Source organism: Sphaeramia orbicularis, chromosome 6 (genome assembly GCF_902148855.1).
Source record: "Sphaeramia orbicularis chromosome 6, fSphaOr1.1, whole genome shotgun sequence".
Taxonomy (NCBI): Eukaryota; Metazoa; Chordata; class Actinopteri; order Kurtiformes; family Apogonidae; genus Sphaeramia; species Sphaeramia orbicularis.
Genome location: NC_043962.1, coordinates 39,168,515 through 39,181,198, shown reverse-complemented (window position 1 = coordinate 39,181,198; position 12,684 = coordinate 39,168,515). Strand labels below are relative to the sequence as shown.

The 12,684-nt window shown below is 34.5% G+C and overlaps 1 protein-coding gene across 2 annotated transcripts in view; it reads right to left on the bottom strand.

Moving 5' to 3' along the window:
• Positions 1–10,151: 10,151 nt before the first annotated feature.
• dgkzb (diacylglycerol kinase, zeta b) overlaps positions 10,152–12,684 on the bottom strand; it is a 69,714-nt gene continuing 67,181 nt past the window's right edge. For both annotated transcript variants that reach the window (XM_030137304.1, XM_030137303.1), the window contains one exon: positions 10,152–11,329. In XM_030137304.1, coding sequence (XP_029993164.1) covers positions 11,213–11,329 — 117 coding nt within the window. In that variant the 3' untranslated portion in view covers positions 10,152–11,212. The remainder of the gene's footprint in view (positions 11,330–12,684) is intronic.

Below are 12,684 nucleotides of genomic sequence, written 5' to 3'. Positions count from 1 at the left end.
CACACTCTGCATATGGACAATGCTGAACCAGCCTCTTGATGACATCACAACCTTTAATCCATCCTCTGAGGAACAAAACAAACTCGCTTCATTAGCATCAAGTCCAGTGTGTCATACATTTCGTCATTGGAGTTATGCCGTTGTATTTGTTCTTTTATCTATTTATTTTTTAATACAGGGACAGTGCACAACCATACATTGACCTCCAAACAAGGGAAGAAGCATGATACCAAGTTACAGCACAGTGTAGTCCCTGGACAGGTGGATGTAAAGGTTGATAAATGATTAACTGTTTATAGGGCACTCATAGAAATACTCTGAAATTCAACATTTCAACCTTAATGTGTTATGGGAGGACATAACAAGACTTTATTACTTTTGTCAAATTTTTCAAAATGTTTCATTTTCATGTAGAAAATTAAGGTCAGTGCAGTTACCATATTTGGTCCCTTGCCTGTAAGTGGCAAAAAAGTGTAATACATGGATGGAGAGCGTATTTCTAGTACTTTGGGGCCGTGCAAAGATATTTGTCGATTTCAGCCATTTTCACTGAAATCTTTGTGAAAAACGTCTCAGTTACGTAGGGTAAAAAAAAAACTGCATAAAAAATTGGCACATTTTTCAGTTTCAATTAAAAGTTCCTTGGGCTTTACAACTTAAACTGCTACATAGAGCCCACTTGGCGCCAAACCATATATCCAAATTTAAACCAGGTTCTTCTCCACAGTGTTTCAAATGTAGAATATATGATGGCAACTTCACACATTGTCTGTGGTCATGCCCCAACATTCAGGGATACTGGGAGTCTGTCCTACTTGAAATTAGAAAAATTCTCAAAACCCACATTGATTTTGATCCTCTATCTCTTCTCCTTGGCTTACCAAATAGGTGTATCACTAACAAACATAACAGGAAACTATATAATATTTTAATATTATGTGCCCGAAAGAATATACTATTACACTGGACTTCTGATAAACCCCCTTCTATTTCTGGATGGAGGAAGCTGATACTGGAGCACATTCCACTTGACTTTTTGACATGCCTGACACACTCTAGGACTGACATACTCAGTCATATTTGGAAACCCTTCCTGGACTATACTGAAGGAAATGTGTCCTCAATTCTGTCTCGAGCTTTCATCTGCTTTTGAATGAACTTTTTGTTGTTTTGTATAGATATGAATGTGATGAGTATCTGTCTCCATGCTGACTGTGAATCTCTGTTTCAGTTTGGACTGGTGCTGGGCTGTTTTGTTTTGTGTTGTTTTGAAAAATGAAAATTGAACAAATATATTCTTAAAAAAAAAAAGTTCCTGTTTTCACTAGAAGTTGCCAAAAGTAACATTAGAAGTTGCCAAAAGTAACATTATAATAGTATCAGGTAGATTGTAGCAACTCCTGTAATTTTAGTGAAAAAAAATAAATGGGTCTAGGATTGGGGGATATCAATATGAAGGGGAGTCTGGTTACGTAGGGTAAAGTGATTATGGTTACGTAATAATTCTCAAGTCCTCAAGGCTGGTAATTAAAATTATCTGAAGAACAAATTATTTAATATTATCCCAGTATCATGTTTGGAGTGAATAAGAATAACTAATGCTTAAAACCTATAATCATTAAGGTTGAGATATAAACCAGTACTCTCTTGGGCAAGTAAAGTATGAGACAAAAAATGTACGTAAATGTGGATGTCACATATAGTCTTATAAAACAATGACAATCAATTGGCTCTTTTTTTATAGACATCATTTAGAAACAGTAAAATTGGGTTCTAGGACTCCCAGATATTATGTATCAGCTACAAATGACAAAATAAATCAATCTTAAAGTTTTTTGTTTTTTTTTCATCCAACATGTTCATAGTCCCCTGATATTTTTAAATATAAAAAATACATGAAAAACACATATAATGTGAAATGAACATGCATTTTAGAACATTACAACATAAGTGCTGATCCAGACACCTGTCCACATCCACATTCTCCCTTTGAACATCATTCCTTACATTAGTACCATTACTTCATGGTACCTAACAAAGCAGGTACACTCACTGTTCATGCAGAGGTGGACCTTACAGACCCTGGAGACCACATTGGACCTGAGATTGTTGACTCACTGTCCTCGCTGGAACTGTTGCTGTCACTGTCTTGTAATGTATGTGGAAATGACCAAAAATAGACACTTGCCCGATAAAGGGTTAAAGGGTTTAATGAGAATAAAAAGGTTCTGGTTCAACATATCGCAGCAGCCTATCATACATTATATGAACATCCTACCCATCAATAAAAATACCACTTCCAAAACCATTCCAATTTACCAGCCCAACACACACACCCATACACTCACACATGCACTCATACACACTCTTATGCACACACACTTACACATACAGTCATTGCCCCACATAAAACACACACATACATTTAAAACATATAAAAATAGGTACAAATGTGCTTTAACAACAGCCATTGCTTTGCCAAGTGTGCAAACAGGTGCGAAACATTGTTCATGATATGATCTCTGTTAGTTAAGTGTTAAACTGACTCATGGCAATATAAGAACAGGATGATTTTGTAAAAAATGTCCTACATTTGGGAATTCTACACTCCCTTCTAGCAGGCGACCGAGTGACTCGAGCTGTTTTTCCAGAGCTCAGCGCAACAAACTTTCTCATGTCAGGAGTAGCATCAGCAGGAAAGTTTTTGTAAAGTACACAGATGTTCATTAAAAAAAAATTATAAACCTGTCAAAAATTAGAACATTGTGTGTTGTCAGAATTCAACAGTGGTGATACTGTCAAGTTTTCTTCTCATGAATCTTAAGGGTGGATTTGTATAATGATGCCTGAGTCTTTAAGGTGGTTTTACTGGCCTGAGACCAGTATGTCATACAATGTGAGACATGAGGAAAATTAACTGGGATTAGATACATATGAGACACCTCCATGGTAAGAGACCTGCTTATTTTTAAGACCGCTTTGAGATGCTTTTAAGGAACGTTGTTATATTTTTAGTAAGTTTTTAAAATAATGGTGACGTTTTATATGTATGATCTTATCAGTTTTAAGTTTGTTTTTAGTACTGACTTTCAATGTATTTATGCATATTTTTAGTGTGGATGTATGGCTGTGATTTCCATTTCTTGCAACATCTGCTGCTGTCTTGGCCTGGACACTCTTGAAAAAGATTTTTAATCTCAATGAGCTTTTTTTTCCTGGTTAAATAAAGGTTATAATAATAATAATTTTTTAAATATGCAAGATTTTATTTTATTTTATCACAAATATTTTAGTTAGGGTCAGACATTTCTCTGGATCTAAAATAGACCTAAATAGATAAAGTCATCCACGTTCATAATTGTTTGTTCGCTTACACAAATATCTCAAAATAGTTTATATCTGTTTCTGAAAAACACTGACATTATTTTTTCAATCTTTAGTGTAAGACCTGAATTTGACAGCCCGTCAGTGACCTTCTTGAGTTACTATAGTTACTCTCATGGATGACTCTGTTTCATTTCCCATGTGTGAACAGTACAGTGTCATCAGCATACATATATATGGTATTAACATCACACACCGAGGGGTCATTGGAGGTCATTGATATAAATGTTGAAAAACAGTGACCCTAAAATGGAGTTTGTCAATACTTTCTCATACATGGGCTAAGGCTTTTGCTTTCCTCAGCAGTGTTGTGACTTTATTTCTCAGGTGTCTGTAAAATAGATGGTCCTTTTTTCTTTTCTTTTTTTTACTGCAGCATCTCTTTTTTTCAGTAAGTACCAGAGATCACTATTAAAACCATAAAATAGCTTGGTCCTCTTTTCTCTCTTGATCCCTTTTGTTTCTTATTTTTTTGTTTTTGTGCACTTTAGTCAAATGTTTTTATGGATAATGTTAGGTCAGTGCTTGCTAACATGATTTATTTTCACTGACTTCATTCCACTCAGTTTTCTTCATATCATTCTCCAGGGGAAACAAACCTTTCTTTGGAATAAGGGATATTGGATGATCATTTTTATGCTGTTTTTGATCAGATAAGACTGCTATTTAGCTATTCCTTTTTATTATCCTTTCCGGTTTGTTTAAAATAATGACATCTAACAAGGTTTTGGAAGATTTAATTATTCTTTTGGGTTTATTTATCATAATATCCTTAAGTTATTCCCTGCATGTTTTATCAAGTCAGATCATGTTGCAATTGCCTATAAATTGGATTTCTTTGTTCTCAAAATTTTTAAGTATGTAACTGTAACACCTACATTTTTCAGTGCATTGTCCATTATGGCTATCTGTTTGCCTCTTTTCTTTCTTTGTCTTTAACATAAGCCAAAGCCCCTCCCCCCCTTTCCCTTTTCCCCTGTCACATCTGCACACTTTATATTCTGGGTTATGTCCACAGACACACACAGGTTGGGCTCCTGTGTGTCTGCTGCAGGTGTGTCGACTGAAGATAAACCAATATTTGCTCAAACAGTGGTTGCTGTTTTAAGAGCAGTTTTTAGAGTAAAGATCAGGTGGACGTTCATGTTGAGTCACAGGTGCATGATGGGGAACGCCTGTTTCACCAGCCTCAAAGTTCAAATCACACTTACAGTTTTTATAACACACAGACCCACCTATGTTTAGATAATATGTGTTTAGTTATGTTTAACCCTTTAAACCCTGAGCCTAAAATGGTCTGTCTGGACTTTTTTTTTTTAATTTTTTTTTATTTTGATGATAAAAACGTTAGAAAATATGCTGTGAGTGAGTCCTTAGTAGTAGTAGTAGTAGTAGTGTAGTTTTATTTCGAGCACATAGAATCATCAGATAACACAGAACCATACAACATGGTCAAACTAAATTTTCCTGTGCTTGAAAAGGAGTTGGAAGAAGTATAACGTATTGACTCCCACCCCTTTTTACAAACTAATAATTAAATTATTTCTGCTTCCTTTGCTTTGTTAACACATCTTTTCTTCTGTATATTTTTACAATAACACAAAACATCCGTACAAAGCATTCACATACACTTTTTTAGTCACCTCACACACAATCAGATTTGCATAATCAACCGTTTCTTAATATAAACTATAATATTTATATGCACTTTAATTATTTTCTACAAATACAGTGATCAATAAATGTGATAATATCTTATTAAGATAATTAATTAATTACAATAATATCTCATTTTATGCGTATGTCTATGTAATAACTAGATATACACTTATTCAGATAATGTTCTATATTTTGTTATTATACTAGATTTATACATCCTTTTAAATGCACAAATTGAAGAAGACATTTTTAAGTTTTGCTCCAGATTATTCCACAGATGTACCCCTCTGACAGAGATACACTGGCTTTATACAGCATGTTTGTTCTACACTTCATTTTCTTGTAGATTTCAGTTCCCCTTAAATTATTATTACTTTGCCTGGGCTCAAACATCTCCTGTAGACTGTAAGGGAGCATCTGGTCATGGGCTTTATACATTATGATAAGAGTATTAAGGAGTTCTTAGAATTTCCAAATCTAGCAGTAATTTACAATTTACTGCAAGTTATAATGTTGCCAAAATGGCTTATTCTTCAGCTTCCAGTGCAGGTGGGAATGGAACTACTGTAATGACTGAATAAAGCCTTCAAAGTGTAACGTCTCAGGTTTCAGAGAGCGAAATTTTTCCAATTGCACAAACAGTGAAAGAGTCACAGCCATCCAAACTGCATATGCGCAGGGTGTGTTAGCGATGACACGTCAGGTTTTAACCCTTTCATGCATAGTGGTCACTACAGTGGACAGCTATTCTACACCTGTTCTCTTGTATATTCATGAATTTTGTTGTTTTAGTTCCATATCAGCCAAAACAGTGGACACTTAAGCATCATCCCATACACTGCGATTCATGCCATTACTGCAATTTTGCTATTCTTGATAAACCTGATCTGCACTAACATTTTTGAGTGTAAATCAATTGTTAATTGTTATTAAACTGTAATTAACAGTTTTCTTGAACAAAAAGTTTTTTTTTGCGTATTATCTCCATGAAGTAAGTAACCAACTAGTATTAGAGTATGCTAAAATGTGAGATAAAGGTATTAGCGGCATTAAAAATGTTTTTATTTCATATTTTTCACACAGTAGATCACTTTCTGATGATGGGTTTTAAATACATATTTCTTTGCTTCCAAAATTAAACGCATGGTGTCCAACTGAGTGGACATTTTTGTAACTTTGTGAAAAAAATTCAATTGTATAGTTTTTTTTTTCATGCCTAAAAAAGGAAACAAAAAAAAATCACTCAAGAAAAAAATATTGACTTAGGTTCTCATAATTCATGCATGAAAGGGTTAAAGACTTAACAGGATCCAAAAAGACAAAAAAAAACTATTTCACAGGGAGATGACAGGAGTTAACAGGATCTGTTCAACAAAGTTTATAACACAAATAATTTCTAGAATACGGTGTCATACTGTTCCTGTAAAAAACACTGCTGTGCTTGTAAAACATCCTCACGATGCTTACACTGAATGTAAATATAATCCACCCATCAAATGGCACTGGATGTGTTTTATTGCATCCTTTATGACTGGAATAAAAAAAAAGGAGTTCACCGTGATTAGGTTGCCTCTACAGAGTCCATCATTTTTCTACAGTGGCTCAGATGGGACTTTTTTCTACCAGGTGTCATTCAATGTTAAGGTCCATTTTCTCCTTGGCTTTTGAAACCATGTGAGACGTTTGAATGTATTATTTTTATTCTATTGTTTTTATTTGGTAGTGGTGTATTGTTCTTATTTTTTGTTGTTTTTAATTGTATGGCTTTTTATGGTTGTTGTTTTTTTTTTTTTATATATATTCTTGTATTTGTTTTATTTAGGTTTTATTAATATTTCCGTACAGCACTTTTTTCTTTTTTGTACAGTTCTATGTCTTTTAATCTATTCTATATTTTATTCTTTTATTTTGGTTTTAATTATTCTTCTGTGCAGCACTTTGGTCCACTGCGGTTGTTTTGAAGTGCTTTACAAATAAAGTTGGATTGGATTCAAGTCACCTACTATGTGTGAATGTGGACTGTTTATTATCCCTTTACCTTTGAAGTCCACAACAGTCTAAACAACTCCTCACCCTAATAGGTTTTCATGTTTTAGTGGGAATGAAAAGGGCAATTCAGCTGGTAATAATCTGTAACTTCACCAATAAATCCCACTGAAGACACTGAATCCCTGATGTAAACCAGGCGACTGTAGGGAAATCAGACGGGTTTTCTATTCCCCAGCATGATCCTATCACTACAACACGCCTCGAGACAACTGAGAAAATTTATCAGTGGTCCTGGTTCTGGTGATAGACAACTTTGACATGAACACAATAAGTTACACTAACAGAATATTAACCCTCAGAATCCATGCCCACCTTCTTTATCTTCTTCCAACTCATACGCTTTAAAAAGGCAAAGTGGAGTTTCTCAGCTTTTCAGGGGTACCACATGTGTCATGCATGGGCCCACAGAGGTTCTGTAGTGAATGTGTTTAAGCATCAGCATCAATTCAATATTATTTCTTCATTTAAGTGAACAAATAGCTGTAATGTACTTACTTACAAAAGCTTAGACGTTATAGTAAACTAATATTACTATAAAACTAAATCTGGATAACAGTTTTGCCTTTTATGACTATAACTCATGGTTAAAATTGCACACAGAAGTATCACAAGTGTTTCCAAGTCACAGCTTTAAACAATCATTTGTACAGCTGACATAGCATAAGATAATGTAACAGAACAGAACATAAAATAAAGAACATAACAGTAAAGTTCAGCAGGGTTATAATATAGTATTTACCATTTTTACTTGCAGGAATGTTCATTAGTTCTTACTTGGGTAATTATACATTTTTACTACATTATTTCCAATTTATCCATAAACAATCACCATGTTATGTGATGTAAATGGCAACTGAGATATATATATATATATATATATATATATATATATATATATATATATATATATATATATATATATATATATATATATGTATTTATTTATTTATTCCTCAGAGGTGCTGTGTATTTAGAACTTTTGCTCAGTTGTTTTGGTAATGTGAGTATTTATGGATTTATGTATTTGTGCATATATTGATTTAATCCCAATACAGTACATACAAATATTTTTTTCATATTGAGTCCTGGAATTTCATTATATAAGAGTGTGATAATATTTTCCTGAGACTGAGGAAAGGGAAAATTTTAGCTTTTATATATTAAACAATTGTCTTGATTGGAAACTGCATAATGCAACAGTTTTTTCAGATACATTTTTTCAAATTATTTTTATTTATCTATGGAATGTCCTTTGCAATGGGCAACATTTTTGAAGTAAAACTGTCAAACTTTTGATCCCTACAGAGGACAAAAAAAAAAAAAAACATTGCTGGGTCTCAGGAGGATATAGATGTCAGTATATTTTTGGTGAATATTTGTATGTGTCCCCCTGACTGTGTTTACTGTGTGTGTTTAATAAATAATAGATGTCTAGTACGTACGTGGTTCTACAGAGTGGAGCCTCTTGTCGTGTCTGTGGGTCTTTGATAGCAAACAGCCAGTGGAATAAGAGCACAGCAGACTCTGTCACTTGTCTCCAATGGCTCAGTCATGCGTGGAGGCCATTGTTAAAGGCTGCAGCTGGGAAAAGGGAGCAGGAGGCCAGTTCATTCCTGTCCTCCTTCAGGTCCTCATAAACCCCCCAGACTCATGCTATTGTGAAGTTGAGTCTACATTGACAATTCTGTAAACATCGTGACAACATGAGGTCTGGAGAAGTTATTGCCTATATTTAGTTTTTCTGTCTTATCCATCTCACACTTTTACTTTTATTATTTCAGCAAATAGAACCCACTAATGCATTACTTTAATGATTTTTACTTGAGGCGTATGTATATTTTCACATGCATAAATTCTGTTTTAATTGTCATACAACATATTTTATGCATCCGTGCTTCTATATATGAATAGATATTTAAATAGATACATGTTTAGTTTGTATGTAGTTCATTCCAAAGAGGATATTTTTACGTCAGTATGGCATTTAAATTCATAACACTTTGTTATAACTGTTATCTGCACTTTTACTTATAAATATATTGATGTTTCATATATTTATATGTATATTCCAAGTTTCACACTATATTTTGTATTACATCCCCTTCCTAGAATAATTGCCCAAGTCATTTTTTGAGGAAACACAAATAAAACTTAAGAAACTGAGTATTTGATAATTCAGGCAAAAAAAAAAAAAATCATTTTTGTCCAAAAATGTAAGGTGACAATTCATATAGATCATATCTGGTTTATGCTTTAACAGTATAGGTTTTCAGCATGTTGTATATAAATGTAGCATATACTGTACGTACAAGTATATGAATGAGTCTCCTTTTGCTATTAGTAACAGAGGTTATTTCCATAATAGATGAGCAAATTATTCATTTATTTTATATTGTTTGTGTTATTCCTGAACTTTAGCTCCTTCAGTTTGTAGCATAGAGCTGGTCCTGCAGGGTACTGTCTCCATCTCTCCTGCAGAGAAATAATATAACCTGATCTTAATCAGAAGAAATTCTAATGTTCATTTCATTTATGAAAAAGTTTAGTTCAAATGGTGAATATTGCTTGTATATATGTTATGTCATGCCTTCTGCAGTACCAAACTTTTCTGATTTTGTTCACATCAGTGAAAACAGCTGAGCTTTATTTCCCTCATTCATTAATGTACAGCATTTGCTGACTTTGAACACATTTCTATCCCCTGGAGGGTTGGAATTCATGTCACAACACAAATCAGAACATAAAATGAACACTTGGTTCCAACTAAAGAATTTGTCATTTTTCTAAAAGTAAGTTTACCGTTTAATGACTCTGTAAAACACTGCTTTTGCTGCACAAATGGACTAGTTTAGGCTTTGGCAGCTGCAGCTGTAGCAGCCTCAGGCCAGTGCTGTGCATGTTTCAGTACAAAGTGTGTCTTCAGTAACATTTTGTACCGAGCTGATAATTTACCCTCAAAACCCTCCAGTGAATCGATTTGAGCCGAAATTAAAGCGAAGTGTTTATCTGCAACATGAGCAACAGAAACCTTCTACAAATGTCATTTCATCACAGAAAAGTCTTACTGACATGCTTTTATTGCAGGTCACTCAGAAATGATAAAACCAAACAGTTATTACTCCAGTATCATACAGTATAATGTCATCCTGGCTTAAGTAATTATCATTAATACAGTCTTTACTGCTTTGGCAGAATCTGGCTGCAGCTTCTGTTGCTGTTTAAAATCTCCAACACTGACAAATCTATATCCATATCTCAGCTATTTAAACAGTAGACACACATTACAATGAAAGCATTTCTCTGACAGCCATTTGCATTACACTTATGTAACAGACAAAAATACAAAAAAAACCCTCATAGCAACCAAAATATCTAAAATTTGGACTGAAATCCAAAAGGAGATCCACGAAAAACAAACAAAAAAAACCCAAGTGTGAAGCAGTCGACAACTTGCTTCAATGTATTTGATCACAAGCAAGTGTGTTTTCTCTACAAATAAACCATAAATAGCTAAATTAACTGGTGACCAAGTTAAATATCCAAAGTCTGAACAAACACATTTCTTTTGAGTAAACAAATACATCCAAAAAGGTCACTAGAAGCTTGAAAGAAGACACATTTTTGCAGCCGTTCTATCAGATATGGCGAAAGCATCTAGTTTCATCATCTTCAGCTGCACATAGATGAATGCAGTCACTGTTCGCTCACAGCAGCTGTTGTTCGCTTCAACTACTCTTTCTGTACACATATCTTTCATTTTATGTGGAGGTCAGAGCGCTTATGTTTAGCAGATAAAGCCACAATTCAGTCATTGTGGCCTAAAAAATGAACAAGTTTGAATTCACTTTAGTGTCCAATGGCTTTATGTTCCAGTTTGGATTGGACCAGAAGGACACAGGCACAAATTCAGAGATTTCTGGTCAATTAAAGCAGTTTGAGCAGGGATGAAAATGACAGTTATCCTTATTATCTGGCTCTATTCACCTCCTCCCACCTTACAGCAGAGAGGAATCAGATTTTTCTGCCATCTACATTCATTGTCACGTCATTGGAGTCTAAAGAGTTTCTCCTTCACACTAAATTAAAGACAAAGACAGACAGAACGGATGTGACAGACAGCTTAGACTGCTGTCTCCTGGTCTTCTCTCTGGATCATCTGGTAATGTTGGCGGTTCTCCAGATATTCTGCCAGGTCCTGATCGTCAGCTTTCTCAGCACGCTGTTTAGGGGTCTCACCCTGAAACAGAAGAGACAGACATTTGGTCAAACACATCCGAAATAAATCTAAATAAACTTCAAATTGCGCAAAATAAAGCAGCTCAAATAGTCCTAAACTGTCCATTTAGAACAAGTACTAGAGACACTCACACCCGTCCGGCCTGGTTACATGTTAAAGGCAGAATTAGATACTCTCTAGTTACATTTATTAGAAACATCGTAATTACAAAAACACCTGAACTTCTTTACAGTAAACTGACTTTCTTCAGTGACGTCCATCAACATTCCACACGTCAGTCAGAGGACAGACGTTTCCTGTTGCCTGCCTATAGGATGAATCAAATACAGGGTAGTGTGCAATACAGGGCAATGGTGGCATGGAATACATTGCCACAATTTTTAATTTCAGAAATTCAAGCACTTAGTTTTTCTAAAAGGTTGAGAATTTTCATATTTACCCAAGAATAACTGTCTGAGCTATTGCACATCCTGTACTAACATCATCTAGATGGTTTGGGTTTTTTTTGTTTGTTGTGAAGCTGTTTTTATTTGTATGTTTTTATTTTTTGTTTCTGATTTTTGGTTTATTTATTCTTTTTTTCTGTTGTTGGTATTATCATTATCATTGTTATTGTAATTGTTTTGCATTGTGTGCTGTTGTTGATTTTTGGTTTTTGTGTTGTTGAATTGAGTGTATGTACATCCTGTTTGTTGAGTGAGTTGTGGGAAATTGTGGTGCTTTGTTTTTGTGTTGTGGATGACCTCAGGAAGAGTAGCTGCTGTGGTGTGCAGCACCTAATGGGGATCAAACTGCTAACCTAAACTAAACTAAACTAAACTAAACTAAACTAAACTAAACTAAACTAAACAGACATGTTTTAAGGTGATGGAAAGGTGGTAGTCATCATAAGATAATCAAATGAAGCAATAAAAATCCAGTTCAGTACAACAGAAGTGCAGCTGTCTGCTTTGTGCCCCCAAGCTAAAAATCATTAACATCATGAAAGGGTGGATTTGTTAAATTTGTGATTCTGGAGAGACAAATAGTAGACAGATAATAAGACAGATCACTGTTGATGTAAAAATTATCTAAACCTTGGAAAAAACACCAAAATGTATGCAAAATGACCATAGACACTTGAATACCACCTTAAAAAAGAAACTTTAAAAACAAGTTAAAACACCTAAAGAAACATTCAGCGCTTCAGAACTAAAACCAAAATTACGACTTTGGAGGCACACACCACTAGCTGCACTGTTTCAACACCTGAGGCCTTTGGTAACCACCCACCTCAAACAGAAACAACATGGAACACCTCAGAGAGCATTTACTGCACTGCAGTTATGGAAAAACGCCTACTAACTCATCCCAAA